The 26,204-nt window shown below is 39.2% G+C and overlaps 1 protein-coding gene across 4 annotated transcripts in view; it reads right to left on the bottom strand.

The window, feature by feature from the left end:
* The window catches only part of SEC24D (SEC24 homolog D, COPII coat complex component), a 101,741-nt gene that overhangs the window by 48,331 nt on the left and 27,206 nt on the right, over positions 1–26,204 (bottom strand). For all 4 annotated transcript variants that reach the window (XM_070259702.1, XM_023636640.2, XM_001503251.6 and 1 more), the window contains 2 exons: positions 24,699–24,810; positions 16,294–16,421 (listed from right to left, as the gene is read on the bottom strand). In XM_070259702.1, the coding sequence (XP_070115803.1) occupies positions 16,294–16,421; positions 24,699–24,810 (240 nt within the window). The remainder of the gene's footprint in view (positions 1–16,293; positions 16,422–24,698; positions 24,811–26,204) is intronic.

Raw genomic sequence — 26,204 nt, 5'->3', positions numbered from 1 at the left:
CGGTCAGCCTCCATGGACAGAAAAGGTGCAGAGCAATAGGTTTCTTCTTATACACGTGTTTCTACACAGCAGCACTGTTTTGTTCAATTTTTTAAAATAAGTATAGCATGAAAGAATAATATTTTCTGCATGCCTTTTAAAAATCGTATTATGAATCTTCTAAAAAGAAACAGAGCCTGATAATAAAACAACATACTGTATAAACTCTAAGAACATACATATATATATATATATTTATACTTTCCAAGAATGTTTTTAGCTGATTCTTGTTAATCTAAAACTTCACGTTTTCATATTTCCAGAAAATTAGTTTGAGTGTTTGTGGTACTTGAGAGACTATTATCAATTTTTTTCTCTTCAACGTTGTTGTTAGAGAGTTTATTTATTCTTGTTACAACTATGTCTAGAACTTGTATTGGATCTGAGTATCTCTTTAATTTAGAAATTAGTCTTTGTTGTTTTGGGGGGCTTTTTTTGGTTTTTTTTTTTTTTTGTCTATCCAGTATCGAAAATCCTGAAAAAATCTTACTGATTCAAACTTATAATATATGTAAGATCATAACTGTTATCTGTTTGATTTGTAGTTTAAAACGCTTTCATATACAGAAAATCTCAACTTGATGTCGAGGTGTTGATAACCCAGGGAGTGGGAACTGCCATCCGTGTGGTTCAGAGGGAATGGAGGTCAGTGATGGGAAGTGACTTGTCTGACAAGCTGCAGAGCTGTAGCTCGAATTCTCATTCATTCATCCCAGCGATGGACCCTCTCTGTGCTCTACACACACACGCTGCCTGCAGACCGCTCTGCAGAAGAGCATGCAGACTCAGAGAAACTGCCGCTACCCACGGTCGGTGATGTGCATCAGGCCCTCAGTGCCCCTGGCAACCAGTAAGCGTCTCTTGTCAGTTCTCTCTCTCTCTCTCTACAGGAGTTATTTTATATCTTTTCAACCCCACTGCATCCTGCAAATAAGCTCCCCTTCCACTTCCTTCAGCAGATAATTTTCCTTCCTCGTTAACAAAGAAAATAGAAAACCTCAGATAGGAATTCCCTTGACTTTCCCCCCATGGATTTACCAGCATCTACCTAATATTTTCCTTTCTCTCTCTTTCTCTGTTCCAGTAGAAGGGGTATCCCTCTTTCCTTCTGACTCTTCTCAAGACCCCGTCTAAAGTGGGACCGAGTCTCAATCCGGCCCGACAGGACTGGCTTAGGCATCGCAGTAGTGTGTTCCCATATCACCTTGTGCCTGAGAACCTCACCACAGCAGTTTACTTTCCAGTATCATTACTAAATGCTTAGATCCACGCCTCACAGGTCTAACTTTTTTTTTGTTGTTGTTGTGTCCCCTACAGCACAACACCCGAGAGAATGGGCAGTCATGGTTTTTGAATGAATGAACAAAATATCTATCAGGTACCCACAAACAGACTGTCATACAGCCAGGGCAGCTCATGATAGGAGCTGAAGCAAAAGACACAAACAAAAGAAGAAATGACTTGCAGGGGGTAGCTGGGCTGGTCAAAAAAGCTTCTTTCAAGGAAGGCATGGGTAGTTACAAGGAGTTTTATTTCCACTGACTGACAGAGAGAAACAGACACTCTCAATCAGTGAGAGCAGCATAACAAGGAGAAAAAGCTGGGATGTGTTGGTGGCTAGCAGGCAAGAAGCCAAGTCGAGCTGAGATGAAGGGGGATCAAGAAGCTGAAGTAATGCTGGGCAGGGCCTTCGAAGCCAGGTGGGGCGTACGTCCTGACGGGCCAGGTTTCATACAGACTCTCCCTCTCTTCCCTCTCACCTCAAATCAGTTGTTACTGCATGGTAACTATTCTGACAGAAGATAGTTGAAATTTCACCATTCCAACTAAAATTTCACCATTCTAACATCTAAACTAAAATCACGTCTTTGGAAAAATGGTACATTCGTTATAGGTTTTGAAACCTGCTTATAAATTAGTAAACTCTATCATGTTTTACAGTTACCATGAGGGATTTTTAGAATTTCGGTTTGTTTCATCATCTCCTATACTTTATTCCATTCATAACACCCTTTAAAAAAGAAACACAAAAGATATTTGAATATTAGTTCTAATTTTTAAATTAAATTTCTAACTATAAGAATTCACTCCTTAACAGCATAGGTAAGCTTCAGGTTCACCACTGATCCCCAGGCCGAAGTTACAGAGTAGATTTTCAATAGGTATTTGTTGAATGGATGACAAGAAAAGGAAGCAGGGAGGGAGGGAAGGTGGGAAAAACTGAAGTCTAATGAAAAAAAATGAAGGAAGAGGAAAATACGGAAGTCACGTTTGGACTTGAGGATATCTGCCAGTCCTTTTCTCAGAGAAGATTAGGTCTGAGTCTGATAAGCTCTAATATGTGGAAGTTCAGCCCAAAATACAAAATACATACAAAATACAAAATACATACAAAATACAAAATACAAATAACCAAATTAAGAGACTCTTCTCTTGGAATGGCCAAAAGGGTCGTAAAGCAAACACAGCTGTGACCTTTTCACCGGGTCCTGTAATGCCAGGAAGGCTTTCTAGGGGCAAGGTCAAATCAGACTCTATGCTGATGTCTATGACAGGGCTGCTCCTGGTGACAGGGCATCCATAGTTTCAAAAGGAAAATAAATATCAGTACAGTTAAGAGAGCACCACCATACCAGCTTTCCCGAATGGAAGTCATAGCTCACGACTAAATTATAAACCATACGTAACGATTCTTAACCCAAAAATGGTCTGTTTGGATTGGGTTATGCTGATTCAGTCTTTCACATTATGGTTCTGTTTGCAAAGATCAGCATCGTTGTTTTGCCAGAACAAATGTTGGAAACTTGAGTAAGACACTCCCACTCACGATATTCAGGAATTCCATAGCTGAGGGACATTTTCGCACGTTTCTTTTAAACCTTGACCTATTATAGTTTATCTTTAACCCCTAAGGGAGAATTCTACTTTGTTGTCTAAGTATAGGCCACTTGCAGAAGACATATTTAATTGCTATAAGAATGCACAACATTCCACAGATGATGAAAATACATTTTAGACTTAAAAACCCTATGAATCATGTTTGTTTCTTCCATTATAAAATAACTGGCAGTTTTCTGTTCCACAAAAGAAAGCTGTAAAATACTCCACTTTAAAGATGAAAGGGTTAAAAATAATAAGCCTAGAGGCAAACTCCCTTTGTCTCTCCGGCAGAACTACAAGTTAGAAAAGTCTTCCCTCCATTGATCTCACTTTATATGGTCAGGAAAACACCTTCCAAATATTTTGCTCTGGGCATGAGTCAAGTCTTTATTTCAATGACACCTTCTCCAGCAGGGCTACCTGACCACTCTATTTAATGGGACACCTGCATGCTACCCCGCCCCCAGACAGTCCTCACCCCTCTCCCCTGCTCTACTTTTGCCTTCCTCCATACGTTAATTTTCGTATTATCAGGTTCATTGTCTTGCCTCTCTCCGCTAAAATGTGAGCTCCACAAGGGCAGAGATCTTTGTCTGTTGTGTTCACTGACATATCTCAGTACCAAAAACAGTATCTGGCACACGTTGGGTGAACAATAAATACTTGTTGAATTAAATCCTTGTTGGAATAAGGTAGAATAAATAAATTAATAGTGTTCCATAAAAATGGACACTGCTCATAAACTATCATCTCATAAACTATCATATCAAATAACAATGCATTATTGCCCAGATTGTGGTGTACAAAACAACTGAAAAATTCCTAAAGTCCAGGTGTGATTATACAATTAAAAAACTGATTCTGTAAATAAGTGTAACAGAAAAGTCAAATTACCATTTCCCTTTTCAGAGTAAATACCTATGAAAGCTATTTATTTATCCAAACATATCTGAAGCTTTTTTTTTTTTGGTCAGGAGAGACTGGCCCTGAGCTAAGATCTGATGCCAATCTTCCTCTTTTTTTTGTTTTCTCCCCAAAGCCCCGGTACATAGCTGGATATCCTAGTTGTAAGTCATTCCAGCTCTGCATGGGACATGGCCATAGCATGGCTTCATGAGCAGTGTATAGGTCCATGCCCACGATCCAAACCAGCAAAACATGGGCTGCCAAAGTGGAGCATGCAAACTTAACCACTCGGCCATGGAGCCGGCCCCTGAAGCTTTTTATATGACTTGCTTTTAGAGTGGTAAAAAATAGAAGACTCTAAGAGTGAAGCAGTCCAAGCTGCCGTCAATGTAAATACTACTTAGTGACCCTCCCTCGTGGGCAGCCTGGTGCACTGGCTGGGCCACTCCCAAGTGAGGCAGCAAATCATCTTTTGTGGGTTAATTTAATTTGATCAAATAGTCAAAGTCATTTGGAGGAAAGACTTCAAAATAGGGTTAAAAGAAAGTTGAGAAAAAGATTTTCTTTTAAAAAATGTGTGTGACCAATTGAAAAGCATCTGGAGAAATACATTTATATACTTATCATATAAAAGAGCTGGAAGGAGAAGGAAGATGACGTCTTAATTTATCAAATAAATAGTAAAAATTGATAAATATGTGGTAATACATATCTATCCTTTTCCGTTAAAAAAGGAGAAATGTAAACAAAACCATATGTTTAAAGTTATTTAGATAAAAGAGTTTTTCAAAACTTTTTAAACTATAGAGGACAAGAGAGTACGGAAGGAAGTAAACCAAAAGAAACTTAACTCTCATTCCCATGGTAAAGACCATAAGATACTTCCCTTTACCTCAGTAGTTCAGTTTAGGATTAAGAAAAGCAATCTTTGTGGTGGAGGAGTTTCATGATATCTACATACACTAGATTTTATAATTATGGCTCTTCTCTTTTTACCTGTATTTTGCAGAAATATTGTAGAATAAAGTCAATGATGCTTTTATTTTCCCATATGATGAGTAACATTTTGAAAATTTTAATCCTCCTTTTTTTCACGTATGTCTCATGTATCCTCCCCCTCTTTATTTCATAAACACACACAGACACACACACACATATATACTATATCTCCACATTTATAGTGAGATGATAGTGAAAGAAACAGATGTTGGAAGAAAGAATAAAAGTGAAATCTAAGGTAAACTTATAAAGGAATTTTACTGTCAAGGAAATTCTTTAAGCAACCGTTATCCTAGTTGGCACAGCTGTTTCTGTCTGCCAGCAATGCTAAAAGCAAGGATAATTTTCAGTGAGTCCTCAAATGACTATTTTTCATAAGAACATACATGCAGGAAATAAAATATTTTCTTTGATAGAGAAAAATGGAAATTCAAGTAAATGTCGGACGTCTAGATGGAGATGACTCCAAAATGCAGGTCCCTGCCTTAGCTTGGCTCCTCGATTGCCAGTTTCTTTTTCATTTGCTTTGTAACTCATTCAGTATCAGATACAGCATTTGTACACAATAAATACAATAAATGAGCATGGATCTCTATGGTGAAAATCTCATCAAATTACTTGGCCTCAAAAGGCCAGCCTACTTCCATATATAAATGATAGTGTGTAACGAAAATATCATATTAAATATTTATTTAGCACTAAAATCTTTGCAGAATTGTTTTAGGTCCTAGGAATGCAATAGTGGGGAAAAATCAGATGTGGTCCCTACCCTCATGGAACCTAGTGGAAGAAAGACATTAATCAAACATACAAATACAAAATTGCAAACGGTGATACATGGTATGAGGGGAGCTACAAGGAGTATAATGTGGGAAATCCTGGAAAGCTCTCCTGAGGAGGTGACTTTGAACTAAAATCTAAAAGTTGAATAGGACTTAACCAGGCTAAAAGGACAGGATAGTGTGTGAGAGATTGAGGGAAAATTATTCCAGCAAATGCTCCTGAAGCACCTTATGCAAAACCAAAATCTATATAAATGTTTATGTAACGGTGGGCGCTTATCATGTGAAAAATAAAAACAGGAAATAGTGATACAATATCAAATGGCAGATACCAGGCAACACTTCTTTTTTAAAATATAATGAGTAGCCCTTTTCCTTATATGTGAATATAAATGTAGGGTCCACATGAGTTTCCTCCTTCTTCTAATATAAGATACTTAGCTAGAATCACTGAAGGGGTACAATAATACCCCTCGTAAATGTACACATTTCAGGTAAACCTAAATTATTGTAGTTTGCATACTTCTTTTCCTTGTATATAGTAGACTTCCCAAAATTAATGATTTAATAAGGTCATTTAGTAAATTCCAAGGAGGAATTTAATATTAGCAAATAATCATAACAATAATGATAAAGATGATAAGAGTAACTATCTTTCTTATAACAGCTTATCATAGTTTTAAACAACTATCAGTTAAGTGGTGCTATCATAATTTTATTTATGAGAAAAACAAGGCCCCCAAAGTTAAGTCCACTTTTCAAGGTCACACTGCCAGAAGTGGCAGAGTCCATTTGTGCACCCAAGCTCAAGTGACCCCCCAGTTCCTGCCCTTACCACCTCACTCAGAATGATGCTCAAGTCCTGACAAAGAATCACCTCAAAAGTCTCTTATGCTTCAGACAAACTTGGGTGTCAATTGCAGATGTTCTCAAATTAAAGGTTTGCATAGGGTTTTCTTTTCCTTCCTTCCTCCCTTCCTTCTTAAAAATAAGATTAAGTTTGTTAATCTTTTTAGCCTTTTTTCTCTTAGTCAGTGAGAATTTGATGCGTAGGAAACTTTCAAATATATATAAAACCTTAAAATATTTTATTTTCTCCTACTTGATTACTAAGGGGACACATCAACCACATACATTTTAAGCCTTTGTATGATCTAAATATCTAGAAAATTTGACTGAAGTTAGACTCATGAAGCAGGGTATAAACAGTGCATTTCACTGATTCCAAAATCCTATCAATCGTAAGAGATACCAAAGCTTCCAACCGAACATGAAACAGCGCTAAGAAGTCATTGTTAATAAGACATATTCCTGTTTCAGAAATGTTAAGATGTGAGAAAATGTGGGCCTCAGAATTGACAAAAATGACAGCAAGAGGCTCTAAAATATTTCCCCGCCTGTGGTGGTCCCTCACGGATGCCCAGCGTCTCACGTCCAGGGGGCTGGTCTCCTTGGCTCCTGTGTTATGGACACCGTGCCCTCAACCACCTGGCCATGAAGATGGTAAAACCCACACTTACACTCACTGAAAATTTAATCAAGGCAGAAGGCTTTCTTTTTTATTCTTGTTTCTCTTGAAGTTATTCTCCATTTAATAAAAAATAAAGATCTACATGAGTAATTTTGTGATTGAGAAAATAAGCGTGGTGCATTTAGCTTCTAAACTGTATCCTAAAATAGAATCCTGACAACCTTTGCCCCGACAAATGGGATTCTCCCTGGAGGTCTGCTGTAAGACCGTTCTAAAAAGGGATAACATTCTGTTCTTCAGCTGCCAAACTTTTTCACAACACTTTTTCATAGCATTGCATCAACAGTGACCAAAATCCTTAAGGGGTAAGACTCAGATTCTACAGTAACATTATACATTAAAATATTTTAAATGTTATATTCATAATTCTATTTCTATTTGAGTACATGCATTATTTTTTCATGTTTTTAATATCTTTAAAATACTGCGCTGAAGCAGACAACTTAAGATTCTAATGCACATACTAACAAACAGATTTAGGCTTTTGAAGGTTTTATTTAAAAATAATTTAAGTTATAAATCTTCTTTAAGTTCTTTAAAGGACACAAAATTATGGAGTAATCAGTTTCATTTCAGAGCATATTTATCACTAAAGCTAGCTAAATTGAGGCTGTCTGTAAAAAATGCATAGTCTCATAATCTTCATGTGATTTTTAAGTGAATAATACACTCCAGATTTCTTCTCCTAAAAGTATAATATAAATGAAACCACTCTGGGTTGGGTTGTGCAATTTGTTCACAAGAATTTCTAATAAGATATAGGATGTGTGATAAATTCATTGTAATCCACACTGAATGCCTGATAAAGAGTGGAAAAGTAAGGTAGACACTAGCAGACTTCTAGATTTATAGGACATCAGAGCCAGACTTCTCCCTCTTGGGAACGGAGATCCAAGGTCACAATATAAGGCACAGCAGAAACCTAAAACCATTTCCTGGCTCCTAATCCAGTGTCCCACCATTTGGTTACCATCTATTGTGCTTTGGAGAAAGTCAATCTTTACTGGTTCCTAAAATATCTTTATATGATCAAAAATTATTCCTACTTGTCTTGCTGTTCTGCTCTTTATAATGAAATATAACCTCTCTCATTGATATGTGATAGAACACATCCATGATCTCTCAAACGATTTTTTCTCTACCCATAGAGTTTGTTAGAGAGGTGGATGAGCTTACAAGTGAAGTGTGTAGTTATTTAAAAGTATGAAATAAAATAGCCAAAGTAGGACAAAAACTTATACTTCATTAGCAACATACTTATTAATGGTCTCAAACTGTTGCCAAGGAACTTAATGATTAAGACCTTCTGTGCCAAAAATATTAATTTAGAGGCCTAAATTAACTGGAAATCAATCACTGTTCTGTAGTTAGGTTTATCTTTGTCTTTTAAATATCTAGCAACCCTGAGGAGAGAGCATTTGTTCAACTAGACCTTTACTGTATGCCCAGCCCACCACCGGATGCCAGATGGTCCCCACCTTCAAGGAGTACTAAGCAGTATCTTGAAGCCAAAAGACTTCAAGAAAAGAGGTCTAAGACCAACATTTCAAGATAACTCATGAGCTTGCAGAAACAAAAGGCTCATTGCTAAAACTACTGCCAAGAAGAAAAAGGAATGTTATTTTATGTGTTTAACCAAATAAAACCTCAACAAGCTCACTTACGGCCAGATGTAGTTTGAAAGAACTTGGAGTTTGGAATCTCAAGTTCCAGCAGCATTACTTATTAGCTTCATGACTTTAATAAGCCCCAGAATCTGCAGAGTTTCTACATTTATAAAGCTCAGATAACACCTACTTCACAAGCTGCTATGTTCCTAAAAGAAGGATGACACAGACAAAATACTACAGTAAGGCAGAATTTTGTTCCTTCGATGCATCAAACAGCAGTGTAAACTCTGCTAAAACTGTCCATTCAGGCCAATGAGAAGGCTGAAAAGTCAAATGCATGACAGAGCAATCCTGCAGGCAATGGATACGAAGTCCATGCCTGGCGTCATGTTCTGGTGCTGGGTTTATTCTCTGACAGTCTTTTCCTTTCTTTCTTTCTTTCTTTGTTTTTTTTTTGAGGAAGATCAGCCCTGAGCTAACATCTGCCAATCCTCCTCTTTTTGCTGAGGAAGACTAGCCCTGAGCTAACATCTGTGCCCATCTTCCTCTACTTTATATGTGGAACGCCTGTCACAGCATGGCTTGCCAAGCAGTGCCATGTCTGCACCTGGGATCTGAACCAGCAGACCCCAGGCCACCAAAGCGGAATGTGCACACCTAACCGCTGCGCCACAGGGCCAGCCCCATGTCTTTGCCTTTCTTGTTAACCCCACTTGTCAGTTCGTTGACATCCATTCCTTTTTCTTTCCAATGGCATCTTCTCACATCTACTAAATCTATCAGAATATGAACAATCACTAAGAAAAAAGAATTTAAACAGTATTTAATAACAGAACAGACTTCTTTATTCATTAAGTCGTAAGTAAGGTAAAACTTCCCTGAACGTAAACCTCATAGAACGAAGTTACTCCTCTCAGAGCCTTTCTCACATTGCACAAACCTCAGCTGTGTGCTCCCAGATTTTCTGTAAGTCCTAGACGCAAGTAGTCAGTCTTGTTTTTCTCCTTATCCCTAAAGTCCACCTCAGTTCCTAGCACAGAATAAGTAAGGGATTATAAATCAAGTGAAATTTAAAGTCTTGGATAAAAGTTTATCTGCACTAATTAATTCAATAAGAAAGGAAATGACTTTGACTAATATATCCGTCTATAATCTACAAAAATATCTACAGATATTCCTGAATCTAGTCACAGATGGAGTAAAAGCTTCTGCCATCTGGTTTATAGGTGAAATTACTTAATTTCATGTATAATTAGATGTATGTAGTTGTCCAAAATGTAAATATTTCCTATTTTAAAGAAAATGCAAAATTAAATCAAGTATAATCTTCAATCCTTTTGCATAGGAAATCTATACCATTTCTACCTCAGTTCTTAAAATAGAGCATCAAAAATAAAATCACAGGGGGCTGGCCTGGTGGCACAGTGGTTAAGTTCACACACTCCACTTTGGGAGCTCAGGGTTCGCTGGTTCGGATCCCAGGTATGGACCTACCCACTGCTTCTCAAGCCATGCTGTGGCAGGTGTCCCACGCGTAAAGTAGAGGAAGATGGGCACGGATATTAGCTCAGGGCCAGTCTTCCTCAGCAAAAAGAGGAGGATTGGTAGCAGATATTAGCTCAGGGCTAATCTTCCTCAAAAATAAAATAAAATAAAATAAAATCACAGAGTACTAAACCAAAAAGCTCACAAGATAACCTATTACTTTTGCTGAAGAAATATCTCATACTTAATTATATTGAAAGTGGCAATGGGTTTCACCTGAAACACTCACAAAAAATTAAAATTATGGTAAGGACTCTGAAATATTAAACAATGATGACATCGATATGCCCTTGGAAATAGCATACATCTCACATCTCCAAAGCAAATGCTCACAGGGAACATTCTCTGATCATCCCTGCTCGGGGTAGGTTTATTTTTATAGGCCGTTGCTAACACAATGGCATGCTTTACAAGGTTCTGTCAAACAACAGAACCAACTTAAGAAAAATCTGCACTAAATAAATCCTTTTGATAGATGCCAAATCAGGAGATCTTTAAGGGTATCTTTTTTTTAATTGCAGTAATGATGGCAATATTAGCCAGATAAGGAATAAAATCCTAAAATTTTACTATCCTTAAGGAGGAGTCATTTATTATAGAGGCAAATAAAATGATATGCATGTGGAGAATAACTGTATTCATGTAATCCATTTACCTCTAAGAAATATACTTTAAAACTTATTTCCTTGATTATAGGTGATAAATATCAAAACTCAGCATGTCCCTCATTTTCTGTTATTAACTATAATTGTTTAGTTTTGGGTTTCTGGCTTAGGTAATTAAATAAATTACAGTGCCATTTATGGATAGGTGGAAGAATGAACAGGTTTAGAGGTCAGAAATTAGCTTTTGAATACGTTAAGTTTGAGGTTTCTATGAGGTGCCCAAGGAGAGATTTCAGAAAAGCATTTGGATGTCTGCATACGGGGCTGAGGAAGTGGGAGCAGGTAAGGGAGAGTAACAACACGGTGACTTCGAGTTAAGGACTCCAGGAGTTAAGGCAGTCAGACTGCCCGGGTCGTAACCTGGCTCTGCTACTCAGTAGCTGTTGACCTTAACAAATTACCTAATTCTGTGGCTCATTTCATTGCATCAAAAATGGGATAATAAATAGGTTGATGTGATGATTAAATAAATAAACATACAGTAAAAACTGAAAATTGTGCTCATTGAGTGCTGTCTACGTTCTGACTGTTATTATTCTCATCAGTAAGAGCAGCTGCTGCTACAGATGATATGCAGTCTTCGGGGGGGATAGAGAGTCTAAAGAAAGAAGAGAGGAGAACAGAGATCCCAAGTCCACACCTTGACGAATCCCAACAGCAGACGTCGGGGAAAACAACAAAGGGAACTAAAAGGTTCCCTGTCTGTGAGGTAGGGAAAGTGTCATGGAAGCCACAGAGGAGGGGCTGTGAAGAAGGCCCAAATCTTTGCTGACACAGACTCCCATCCAGCTGGCGGGGGTGGTGTAGCAATGGTGGGTCCCTAATGCCAGTGGCTCTCCTAGGTCCAGTTAATGTTCAGGGAGGAAGACAATTCTTTTGAGAGTACCACCTTTAGGGACTTCTTTCTGGTGTTTTAGCATCCCTTTCACATTTCTCATTTTTTACCTCTATTTCAACAAATAAAAATATAGGGTAATATATATGGTATATTCAGAGCAATCTTGAAGGTCGAAGGAAAAAGGAAGGGCTTCTGTAGAAAGAGCTTCAATAGGGAAAATAGTACTATCAGGATACATTTACCTGCTCACTATGCAGAGCCTCTAGCAACATTAAAAGAAGAGAGCATGTTATTTTCTCAAGTAGAGCTTCTCCCTAAGTCAGACTCCAAAAATAAGCCACCACTCTAAACTCATCCATTTATGACTTTGGAAAGCACAGAGACTAAAATGCAGCATAAGTTTTCTTTTCACTAAAGGAAAACCTCCTGCTGGTGAGCTGGTGGGGAGGGAGTTGTTTGTTTGATTAGATCAAACAAGTTTGGAAAATAGAAAGCACACGGACATTCAACGTGTATATGAAATGTGTATATGCATTTTTGGGGGAGCCTTGAACTAATGTTTGAAAGCTTTTGTCAACCAAAAAACTAAATACCAGGTTCTATTTTTGGGAATGTGTCGCTGAATAATTTCATCGTCAGTACTAACTGGTGATGACAAGAAGGTGGTCGTGGATTCTGGTTTTGGATACGAATACCTGTTGAGTTGTGTTCCACGCACACTTGACCTCAGCTGTCTTCTGGGGAGGGGATAGGGAGGGAGGAGAGTTTTTGTCAGCATGTAGCTGAAAACTGTGCAAATTCATTGCCACGAACAAGGTGCCCTGAAACTAACACTGCCCAGGGGCATAAATCCCAAGCATCCCATATTGATACGCAATTAACCTGCTGCCTAGGTTTCGTTCAAGGTAGAAATGTTACCTTCTCCTGATTATGAAGATCATAGAAGATCACCGTAAAAAGATGCAGACAGCATAGGAAGGGACGAGGCAGAGAGTGCATAGCTCCCCCCAGGAGAAGATGTGTCAAGGGTTTGGTAGAACATTCTTCCAAACACATTCATGTTAATCCATTTCCCTTGATTTTAGGATTCATATTTTAAACTTTTCACATTTCTGACATCTGTCTGCATCTTCAAATTGATAGATATAGTTACAATAGTGTTTGTCTTATTATTATATCATGCTATGCAGCTGTTAGAAATAAGGCAGCTCTATAGGTAGCGACATGGAAGGAGTGCCAGACATACTAACTGAAAAAAGAAGAGTACAGACAGTGTGTGTCCTAGATTATCATTTATATATATTTTTTTAAAGTATGGATACTTATATGTTGGTATACTCATTTTTCATTTGTAGAAGGAATTATAAAAAGTAGGTAAAGGTTATCTGTAAAGGTGAAGGTGGAGAGTAGAAAGGGACCTTTTCTCATTGTATATATCCTTTTCATCTTTTGAATGTTTACGTTTTACTTTTTTTAAAGTAATTGATTCATTAAAAAGCAAAAAAAGAACACTACATATTATTATGGACACATGTGCATGAAGTGAATACACAAAATTACATATAGGGAGGACACATACCAAATTCATTGTAGTGCTTGCCCCTGAAGGAGAGGGAGGGAGAGGAATGGTCTGATGAAAGGAGACACCACATGATGCTGTGGAGTTTTTTTTTTTGAGGAAGATTAGCCCTGAGCTAACATCAGCTGCCAATCCTCCTCTTTTTGCTGAGGAAGACTAGCCCTCAGCTAACATCCGTGCCCATCTTCCTCTATTTTATATGGGATGCCTACCACAGCATGGCCTGACAAGGGGCGCATAGGTCCGCACTCAGGATCCAAACTGGCGAACCCCAGGCCACCGAAGCAGAACGTGCGAACTTAACCACTGTGCCACTGGGCTGGTCCAGCTGTGAAGTTTTAATTCTCATAAAATTATCTTAAGCAAATATGACAAAATATTAACTTTGTTAATGATGAGTGGTATGTACATGAGTATGATATTATTCACCAGTACTTTTTTGAATAAAAATTTTGTTCAAAGTGTAAAAATTGAAATAAAAATAACATTTCATGGGTACTACTGATGAAAGTGGGGATGAAAGCCATTGTCCTCACACAGCCATCAGAACTGTTAAAATTAAAAAGGCAACAACACCAAATGTTGGAGAGGATATAGAGCAACTAGAACTCTGATACAATGTTGGCAGGACTGTAAAATGGTACAACCACTTTGGAAAATGGTCTGGCAGTTTCTTATAAAACTAAATGAACGCGAACCCCATGGGCCAGCAATCTATTCACAGGTATTGACCCAAGACAAGTGAATATATGTCCACAGAAGGACTCGTAAGAATATTTACAGAAGCTTTTCACAAAAGCCAAAAACTAGAAACAGCCTAGCTGTCCATCAACAGAAGGCTAGATAAACAAACTGGTCCATCCATACAAAGAAATGCTAGTCAGCAATAAAAACGGAACAAACTACTGAGACATGCAATAACATATTTACGGCTCTCTAAAACACTATGCTGAGTGGGAGAAACCTTACACAAAAGAGTGCATACTCTACAAGTTTATTTACATGAGGACCTAGAAGAGGCAAAATAAATCTATGGTGGGAAAAATCAGAACAACGGGAGGGAGGCTGTGAGAAGGGTGGGAGGTTGACCGGGAAGGCGCATGAGAGAACTTTCTAGGGTAACAGTAACGCTCCATAGCTTGACAGGGCTTTGGGTTACACAGCTGTATTATTTGTCAAAATTCAGTAAACGTTTACTTAAGATATGCGCATTTTACTGTGAATAAATTTTGCCTCAAAAGGAAAAATAATCTGTAAGTGAATATTGAACTCTGGTTAATAATAATGCGTGTTGGACTATTTAGGGGGAAGTGTACTAATGGTGCATTGACTCTGAAATGCATAAAAAAAGATGGATTGATGCACAAATGCATCAACATGAGATAAAACAAGAATGGTTAAACGTTAATGGTAGAATCTAGGGGGCAGGTATAGAGATGTCCACTGTAGAATTCTTTCAAATTTTCTGTATGTCTGAAAATTTTCGTAATATGCTGAAAATAGCTAAAACATACTTCTAGTTAAGTTGCTTAACACACACACACATTACATATAGCAGGGAATTCTTTGTCATTACATATTGGTCTACCTTATTAAGTCAGTGATTTTCAAGGGGACTTTATGGGCATTATATTAAATTTCTGGGACCATCACATAAGAGACTCTACTTAAAATAAGTAAAGTAAATACTGAACGTACTTCTTGATTTACAAACATGAAACCACACTGCACGTAAGGCTGGCTTCTAGGAACAGCCCAATGCCTCTTCCATGGCCAACTCTAACCATTCACCCTATTCGCCAAAAGAAGAGAAAGCGGCATTCTGCTACATTCATCAGGAGAGTGAGTGGTCATCTCAAAGGGGATGAAAGCCACTGTCTCCATGGACACCATCTCTCTTCTCTTGCTTCATTCTCTGAGGTGGCGTAAAGCAGGCCCCTCCCCGACCCCATGCCACTTTACCTCCACACGAGCTGGCATGGCCAGCCCAAGAAAGGGACACATCTGCTCTCTCTTATGAAGGCTCTGCCTCTTGCTCAGGTGCTGCTAGGTGTACACTAGATCAGCCAGCCTCACAGGCTCATTAAAGCTAAGCTGAGGTTTAAGTTGGGAAAAGCATTTGAGGCTCTGGCCTTTAGCACAGCAAACGCAATCCAGGGTTCAGCCCAGCTTACTGAACTAGCGCAATGGGGTCACGGTCAAAGCTCCAGCCAGACGCAAAGCCCTTCCTCACCTCCTCTTTGACTAGCTCTGCCATGGTGCCTTGTGTCTCTGCGTGCACGCAGGTATCCATCACTCAGGGGCATCAATAGGAGGAATGGCAGCAGGGTAGGGCAGACGCCTTGATCACAAGATCCACTAACAGCATCCTAATATCAGAAATTTTAAATATATACCATTTCTTACCTTTTTTCCCCCTTAACTATAGACTAGGTACATCTTTCCAAGTCTAAACATACAGGATTTCTTTACCTCATGCTTCCCAGTCATACTGACTTTAAGGAGGAGTTTCTGAGCATCTTGGCCCAGTGATTATTAAAGCAGATGTAGTAAGACCAAGGCCTTCAGGCTCTGTTATCTTCCTCCACCAGAACACCTAGAAGGTGGGGCCCTGTGCATAAGGGCCACCCAAGAGGTCTTTGTATTGGTCACTCTGTGACATTCGGTATTTTCTGTATATGTGCATTGTTACAACAGCCCAAAAAGTGACCCAGTCCATCAGTATCTGGTATAAAGGTTGCTGAAAAACATAGCTTAGCAGATTTTTTGCTTCCTAATGAATTGAATGACTAGACGTTTCTGCATTATATAAATATACTTCAGTTTTCTATTTATAATACAGAATAATGGATAAGAAATGATGAAAAGAGAATTTTGGAATTGGCAAGTTACTGAATTGCTATTTTTTATCATTCTTACCTCATTTGAAGGAATCGTGGCAAAGGGTTTGATGACAGCAGCTAACGGAATCTGAGCTTGCTTGGCCATATCTGACGTGCACGGGAAACAGTATGTCGTGCAACGGATATATCGAGGACTAGCATTGCCTGAAAAATGCAAAGGGATACACTTAAAATGTGCTTAGAAAAAAATCTACCGCACACTATTTAAATATTTATAAAGGTACTTCTAGACAATGCATTGCCTCATTTGTAAAACTTTCTTCATGATTGTGAAAACAGAAGAAGGGCAGTACTGTGCAATTCTACAATCTATATTCTAGGCAAACTATAGGTTTTTTGTGAAATAAAACACTCTGAATCCTAGTGCAAAAAATATAAAAGAGGTGCTTTAATTATTATTATATTATATGTAGTATATTTTATTATATGTAGTATATTATATATTTTACTATTATTATTATTATAAACAGGGTCTTAATAGTCAACTCACAGACTTGAGGGGTGTTTACACTCAATGGAAGAAATAAAGCAAAGGCACAAAAACATGAAAGAATGAAATTTGTTCTTCATCCTCTTCTATCACCACATCTGCTATGGAAAAGGTAAGGATTTGAACACCATTTCATATCTGCAAGTGATATTTTGTCAAACATGATTCCATTTGATGGGTTTTTTTCTAAACTTGGGAACTGAATTAGAAATGAAAATTCTACTTGTACTAGAAATCCTTTTTTTTTTTTTTAAAGATTGGCACCTGAGCTAACAACTGTTGCCAATCTTCTTTTTTTCTTTTCTGCTTTTTCTCCCCGAATCTTCCCAGTACATAGCTGTATATTTTAGTTGTGGGTCCTCCTAGTTCTGGCATGTGGGACGCCGCCTCAGCATGGCCTGATGAGCGGTGTCATGTCCGGGCCCAGGATCCGAACCAGCGAAACCCTGGGCCAACCAAGCAGAGCGCACAAACTTAACAACTCGGCCACGGGGCCAGCCACTAGAAATCTTATTTTTAAAAACACCCTAATCTATTTTTAATATACATTAGGTTTTCTGACCAAGTATCTTTATTTCATGGCATACATGAGTATTAAAACAATATCCATGGCATGAAGAATATTTTTGAATCACTAGAATAACTTATCTAAAATAAATTTTGAAATTAAATTATAATACATTATGATCAAAAGAACGTAATCATCAAACGAACACATACTGAGGTCTATACTAGGTTGTAGAAACTGGCCTAAGAGCTTCCCTGTAGAGCATGTGTTCTTAGAGAGACAATAAACGGTAAACCTAATAAATGAGTGAGTTACATAGGCCATCAGAAGATGATAAATGCTATGAAAAAAGCACATGCAGTTAAGGCGTACCATAGTGGGAGGCAGACTACAATTTTAAATAGTTACAGAGTAGGCCTTATTTAAAAGGTAACATTTGAGCAACGACTCCAAGGAGGCGAGGGATTTACCCAGGCAGGTATCTGCAGGTAGGGCATGCCTGGCCTGGTGGAGGGACATCAGGAGGCCTGTGCGGCTGGAATGGAGCACAAGTGGGGCACAGCAGCTGGTAAGGAGTTCAGAGAAGTAGCAGAGACCAGATCAGGCAGATGCTTGAGACCATTTGAAATCCTCCGCTTTTCACTCCGAGTGAAACGGGGAGCCACTGCTGGGTTTTGAGCAGAAGCGTGTCATGATCTGACCTAGGCTCACTCTGCCTATGGTTTTGAGAATGGACCGCAATGGGGAGGAAGAGAACCAGAGAGACAAGTTTGGAGGCTGTGCAGCAACCAGTGAGAAATGCTGCCGGCAGGGACCAGCCTGATAGCAGCAGAGGTGTTGACAGGTGGCCAGAGTCTGGACAGATTTTGAAGGGACAGTGACTTACTCGTTGATGGGCATGACGTATGAGGTGAGAAGACAGGAGGTGTGAAAGAAAGAGAAGGTCAGGGATGACTCCAAAGTTTTTGTCCTGAGGAACCAGAAGCATGAAGTTGCCATGAAATGAAACGAGAAGGGCTGCAGGGAAGGGGTCTTCAATGGGTACACGTGGGCAGAGATCAGGAATCTGGGAATCTGACTTTGGACACATGGAATTTGGGAAATCTATTAAGCAATCACAAGTGATGTTGAGTAGACAATTCAATATGTGAGTCTGGGCACTGGGTGGAAAGCTGGGCTGGCAATACACATTTGGGGGTTCTTGGCATCTCCACGGTATTTGAAGCCACAAAACTAGACGACAACCACCAAAGGAATCATCGTGGCCAGAGAAGAAAAGACGACTGAGGACTGGGCCCTGTGTCCTCCAACATAAAGAAGTCAGAGGAAATGGGAAACCAGCTAAAGGATTGAGAAGGATGAAAACGAGGAATGTCTGGTGAGCTGGAGGAAGAGAGAGTTTTGGTGGAATGGGGCAGTTGGGGGGGGGGGGTCTGCTTAGAGAGAGTTTAAGAGAGAAAGAAAGGGGGGGACTTGGCAATTATCCTTTCAAGTTTTGCTATGGAGGGGAGCAAAGAATAGAGGGGGGACTGGTATAGGAAGTGGATCAAGAAAACATTTGTATTTTTTCAGATAGGAGAAGGCTTTTTCAAAAAGATGGGAATAATCCTGTAAAAAGAGAAACACCAATAATATGAGAGAACGAGGGGAGACTTATGGTAAGAATACACTGGAGTGGTGCACAGTGGGAGAGGCTGGCTCTCAGCCAGAGCATAGGTCGCTCCTTTATGGCCAGAAGCAGGGGCACATGACACAGGGGCTGGATGTGATGGAGAATCCCTGGAAGCTCTCTTCTGATTGTGCAGTTTTCTCAGAAAGGAGGAAGTAAGAGCAGCTAAAAGAAAGGGATAGGAGAGGAGGCGTCCCAGATCTCAGGAGAGAGTATGAAGCAGTGACTAATTGTAGTAGAAAAGTGAGAGGACTCAGGGGGTACAGGGCGCTGGGAAGTTCGTGGTCCTGAGTTCAAACAGATGCTGCAGCAGGCTGGGAGCCTGTCGGGCCGTGTGCTGCTGTACAAGTGGGCCCAGAATGAGTGGAAGGTTGCACCTAAGAAAGCTGAGTTTCTTCTTTTCATCTTTAATCTATTATTGCCAGATTTTATGTGTTTTATAGGACCAGCTAGAAATAGGAATATTTCTATTATAAATATTTCTATTTATAAATATTTCTATTTATAAATATTTCTATTATAAATATTTTTTCACATAAAATATTCTGGTTTTTACATCATGGCAACTACTTCAAAGAGAAACAAAACAAAATATTGTGTACGACAAATTAACATGACTGCAGGCTGAATCCGGTTTGGGGCTCTGCGGCAGAGGGTCTGAGAGACGGCAGAAAGGTGGTACCAACAACAAGGATAACAATAACAACAGTACGTGCCAATGTGTCAGGCATCACTATAAACATGTCACATCACGTGTAAACTCATTTTAGTCTCACAATCGCGCTAGGAGATTGACACCCTTAGGACCCCATTTTGCAGAGAAGAAAACTGAGACCCCAGGAGGTTAAGTGACTTGCCAAAGGTCAAAAGGTTAGTAAGTGACAAAAGTGGTACCAGACCCTCTCACAATCCTCTACTGTATCCCAGATAAGTTGGGTCCAGGTCATGAAGGCTGTGAATTTTGGATGAGGTGTTAAGCCAGTCCTGTTGCCCATGAGCAATGATGCGACATTTTTTTCAGCAAGGGCAAGATGATCACATAAATACTTGAAGAGAACTAATCTACCCAGAATGTAGCAGACAGCTTCTGGGAGCAGGAAAATATTAGAGACAGGAAGACTGGTCCACTGCCGTAAGATTCCAAGTGAACACTAATACAGGGTAAAACAAGAGTTTGGGGAGCAGGAATAAAAGAAAAAGAAAGTAATAAATGTGAATATGCTTCAACCCCTGTTATTGTTTATTTCATATAACTTAGACAAAATCTTCCTCATTATCATCACACAATTTTATACAGACTGTGAAATAAGAATTTTGGAATATTTTAATTTTTAATTGCACTCAATTTTTACTAGTTAAAATTACCAATAACATATTGAAATCAAGTATTTGTTATCTTTAAATGGTTTTTTTTTTACAGGGAAATATGCATATGAATGAGCTCATGAAGGTGACTAAACAAACTTTTGTTTCAGGAAGATAATGCACACAAAGAATAAAATTTTTAAAAAGCAATTGAGTGTTTTTATATACACAGGTATGCAAAAGTCGGGTACGAGAGATATGGCTATAGTAGATAATTTAACAATCTCAGTAATTAATATTCAAAACTCTTTGAGATGCTTAATAAACAGCACTATGGGATAATCTGAGTGAAAAACATTCAATACATTGTTCATTCAACAAATGTTTATGAAGCTAAGCCCCATACTAGGGGCTTAGAGAGACAAGAAAGTGAAGCCTCTGGTTTCAAGGTCTAGTAGGAAAGAGTGATAATAAAAACAGATAACTGCAACAAATCATGGTAAGTACTACAGAAGAGCAAATCGATTAAGAGGCAGCCATGTGGATCAGTGGTGACTACACAAATGATGAGGTGCTTGAACACGATCTCATAGGATGGGCAGAAGCATAGAACCAAGGGACAAGTTGAGTCCTAAACTAGATCCCGTAGCCCAAGGCAAAGGAGTAATACTTGTAAAGTAGGTGCTTTTCTTTATTGGCTCCACCGCTAGCCAGCTGCGTGGCCATGGACAAGTCACGTAACCTCCCTGGGCCTTAGTGCCCTCATATCTGTAAAGTGGGACAGCTGAGCAAATGAAGGCCAAGGTTCCTTCTGACTCTATATTCTATTTATGTCTGTGAATTTTTGCACGTCTGAGATCCTTGGGCTACATCCTAAACCATGTACTAGTAAGTGTTAGCTAATAAGCCAGGCCAGACAAGGGGCTTCACAGCAAAGCGGTGTGACTGGGCCAACTTCAGGGCTCCATTCCAGGGCAGCTCTCTCTTCTTGCCAGGGGCTGGGCTGCAGGCTAAGGAGAGATGATGATGATCTGGACCCCACCACCTCGCTAGTCCTTCCTTCTCTTCCTACTCCTCCCTTCACAGTCTTTCCTTACATGTACCATAGGATCCAGCAAGTCCACTTCCAGGAACAGACCCAAAGGAATTGAAAGCAGGGACTCAAAAAGATGTTTGTACATTGATGTTCGCTGCAGCCACACAGCTGCTATGGCTATTCACAACAGCCAAAAGGTGGAAACCACACAAATGTCCTTCAATAGACAAATGGATAAACAAAATGTATATACATAAAAGTGAATATTACTCAGCCTTAAAAAAGAATGAAATTCTGATAAATGCTACAACATGGATGAACCTTGAAAATATTATGCTAAGTGAAATAAGCCAGACACAAAAGGACAAATATTGTATGATTCCACTTACATGAGGTGCCCAGAATAGGCAAAGTCATAGACACAGAAATTAGAATAAAGGATACCAGGGACTGGTGGGGTGGAAGACTGGGGAGTTACTGTTTAATGGGGACAGAGTTTCAGTGTAGGATGATCAAAGTGTTCTGGAAATAGACAATAACGAGGGTTGTATAACATCATGAATATAATTAATGCCACTGAACTGTACACTCAAAAATGGTTAAAATGGCAAATTTTACTGTACGCGTATTTAATCACAATAAAAAAAATCATCTGTAAGTTCAAAAAGAAAACAAAACAAAACAAAAATCACAAAGAACTCTGCATGTGCTGTTCCTTAACATGCATGCTCTCTCCAGCCGCCATGCTTTCACGTAGTCCACCTCCTCTGCCTGGCAACCCTTTTCCTCTCCCAATCTCCCCACTTCTCCTCTGGTTTACACGTGCTCACTCAAGGCTCGGCTTGGCTGTCCCCACTCCAGCAGGATAGGCTGGGTGAGTTATCTGGTTAGTTACTTCACATTTAGGTTCCCATGGCAATATGCTTTTTATCCTTCTACAACATTTACCACACTGTATTAATATTTAGTTATATTTTTCCCTGCCAGATTGTGTACTCATTTAAAAATAGAAGCTTGTCTTTTATTTCTGAATAGAGGCAGCAGGTGATTGGTTAAGAATATGGGTTCTAGCATCAGAATGCTGGGGTTCAAATTCTAGCTTTGCTTCCTGCTAGCTATGCATCTTGGGTAAGTCACCTAAGCACACTGTCCCTTAGTTTCACACTCTATAAAATGAGGATGATATTAACGCCTATCTCATAAAGTTATAGGGCAGATTAAATGAACTAATCCAGATAAAGTGTTGAGAAGATTGTCTTGATGCATAGCAAGCACTTATAAACATAAACCACAATAGTAATGGGTACTGAATAAGTACTTGCTAAATGCATGCATCAATGAGTGAATGAATGAATGAACAAGTGGGGCCCTGCCCCCAGGTAGCTCACAGTCTCTTGGGAAAGACAGACCCAAACCACAGTAAAATCTAACGGGATGGGGCTATAATGGAAGTGTATGCAAAGCACTGTAGGGGAAGTAATTGGAGATTTCAAAGAAAAAATTTAAGCTGAGTTTGGAAGAACTAAGAATTTCCCAAGTAAATGGGTGACAGTTATATATTCCAAGGACATTTGTTCAGTAAATATGTACTGGGCAACCATTATGTTCTAGATACCAGGTGAGTGTCTAGGAATACAATGGCCAACAAGAAACAGTCCGTAGTCTGTTGCAGAGAAAATAGCACAAAGTGAGAATCAGAGATACGAGGGGAAGTATGAGTGGGAAACCTGAGGCAGACATAAAGGAGGAAAAGGTGGGAGATGAGGCTGTTCAGGAATATTATTTAGGTTGTAAGGAGCCTCAAATACTATTTCATATTTATTTAAAGTACTAAATGAACAAATAAATATTAAAAGCACTTATGTAACACATACTATTAGATTAAAATGAAATTGCCTTTTTTTTTTTTGAGGAAAATTAGCCCTGAGCTAACTACTGCCAGTCCTCTTTTTTGCTGAGGAAGCCTGGCTCTGAGCTAACATCGTGCCCATCTTCCTCTACTTTACACGTGGGATGCCTACTACAGTACAGAACACCAAGCGGTGCCATGTGTGCACCCGGGATCTGAACCGGCGAACCCCAGGCTGCCGAGAAGCAGAACATGCGAACTTAACCGCTGCGCCACCAGGCTGGCCCCGAAATTGCCATTTTTGTGGGTCAACAATGATAGGAAAATGTCAGAAATTTCACGTAGGTCCAACCTACTATACACCAAGTCCTACGTGCTTTACTAATGGGAACTCAACTAACAAGTTTGAATGGATTCTGCAAGTAATAAGGGACAAATTATTTTTAGAATAGGAAGTAATGTAATGTGAATTGTGTTTTAATATTAATATCTAAAACAATAACATCATCTGTAATTTATATTAAACCCTTCTACATGTCAAGCACCCTACATACACATGAGCATACTTACATGAACACACACACACACAGAGTCACCTCTAAGCCTTACCCTGGCCCTGCAGGGCAGGTCTTAATCCTCCCATTTTACAGAGGTGACACTGAGGTTCAAAGGGTGAGATGAGCACAGCTCACACAGGCAGTAAGGAGGGGAGCCTGGATTCCTGTGCGGGGGGGTGTGCAAGGCTCTCAATCAAAGCTCCTTCCGCCTCACTGTGTTGCCTGCTCTATAAGGACAGCACTGAAGGCAGCACAGAGGACGGACTAGAGAGGGCACCCCCAGCTAGAACGTGGCTGGCTTGATAACTGAGATGAGACGCTTGTCCGGGTACCGAAATTATACTTCTAGGATTGAGTACACGAGCCATTAAAACAGTATACTCAGAATCTGAGGCTTCAGATCTCATCAGGCTGTGTTTTAACTTGCCATAAACAATAGAATGATATATTCCCAGAAAGACCAAACCCGCACAAGAACAGATACATTAAACCGACTGCACACACAGAACAGTCAGTGGAGAGAGAGCTCAGCCTTTCCCCATCCCAACTGAAAAGTGGGAAAACAGAACCCAAATGCTAAAGGACTTGATGAAAATAAAAAATAAGATCGCTCCAGCTGGAACCAGGCGTGCTGACTTCTCAGTGTTCAATCCCTACAGCTCTGCTCATGTTGTCCTGCCAGGTCTCCAATGCAGTAAATAAATTAAACCAACGGAGGGCAGGAACTAATAGAAACCCACACGTTAAACGAAAGACTTCTCTTAAACTGATATATTGCACTATATCGCACCAGACACTCTCTAGACTTCTGCAAGCAGAGACTAGAATTCAATTGATAGTATCTTCTCAGTACTTGAGTGATTGACGGTGAACTGGTCCCCACTATCAGCTATAAAGAGGCTCCCCATCATTGATGGTGTTATCGAAGGGGGTTAGTGTATTTGCTTTTAAAAAAAATGGTGGTAAATGTTAAAACCTCAATCAAAAGTATTATTGAAAATAAATACCTTGGTCTTGTATCACACAATCTGTAGTGACCAGGGGAGGAACCTGGCCTCTGGTGTTGGTGGCATAAACTTGTCCCCCTCTGGTGGCTCTGTCATTCTCGATCACCTGAATCTGATAAATAAGATATCAAGAGCAAGTTAAAGGAAGCTAAGATTCTTTCCAATATTCTCTCCCTCCCACCCTCTCATTATTCACGCACACAAAAATAGGCATTTTCTAAATGCTTTCAGTTCATTTCAAATCAAATTCTCATGAGAACCAACCATGCCCTCAGTTCCACTGTGGCTTACCTTCACAGTTTTAGATCAGCAGTTTCTAATTCTATCCGGTAATACTCTGAGCTCCAACCCTGACCCTTCAGAGAACTTTATTTTTATTCAGTTTTTTTATTGGGACCATAGATAAGCAATTAAAAAAAAAGATTCTGGTAGGAAAAGAAATTGAAAATAGCTTTATTAAAGAAGATACTTCTTGCAGTTAAAGAAAACTCTAAAAGGCTAAAAACCATAAAATTCAGAGGACCCGACTTACAATATATAACCTAAAAAGCCTTAACTAGTCTCCTCAAATCCCTCTTGATCTTCAATTTGCCTTTCAAGTTTCCCCACCACACTCCTGCTCCTTGAGACACAAGAAACAAACAATATAAAGTGTTCTCACGTGGGTTCTGCCTATGTATAAAATCAGAAGAAACAACAGTCCCTATATTTTGTCATCTAATTTGGAAACATCTTATTCTTTACTAAAATATTTATTGATAAAGAATACAGAGATATGAATTTGTCTTTCTGTTGTAATTGTCCAGGGATGAAAATAATGAGCAAAATCTAGTAGTATGGAGTTAGGAAGAAAACAAGAGGGAATCCTAATAATTATCTTCCTCTTCTTCTTTACCTTCTCCCAGCACTCACTTCTTTCATCACAGGATAAGAGAGATAAGAGACAAGGGGTAAAAAAAAGAAGGGAGCAAAAAGAGGGAAAAGAAGGAGAAATGAGATGGGTGCCAGACTGGAACACACAGCGTTGGAAGATATGCAGTTTTTTATATTCCTAAAGAAATTATTGATAACATGCAAACTGTCTTCCCCAAACTCTGAAATGTTACCTTCTCCTCTTCCTCTCCCATCTCACCCAATCCAGGCCCAAGTTGGCACTGATATCATTGGTTTGATGGCATATCAGAGATAGATTTAGCCTGCCTTTCAATCTACACAATTTCTGTCTCTCTAATTTCATAGGACTTGAATTCTTATTAAATTAAGGATATAGAATATGCTCCAAAAATAACTACTGTTAAGACACAAATGAGACTAAAAGCTACCATGGGCAGAGACAAGAAGCAAACAGAAAAATCAAAACACTATAATTGCTTATAGATTTCAACCACAAGGTTAACCTGGGTCATCCAAAATGGGAGTAGCTTTTATATTATCAACATTAATTATAATCATTTCAACAAATGAAGTGTCAAATACAAAAGAAAGATAAAGCCATGATAATCTAGA

Source organism: Equus caballus, chromosome 2, assembly GCF_041296265.1.
Source record: "Equus caballus isolate H_3958 breed thoroughbred chromosome 2, TB-T2T, whole genome shotgun sequence".
NCBI lineage: Eukaryota > Metazoa > Chordata > Mammalia > Perissodactyla > Equidae > Equus > Equus caballus.
This window is presented reverse-complemented; position numbering and strand designations above follow the sequence as displayed.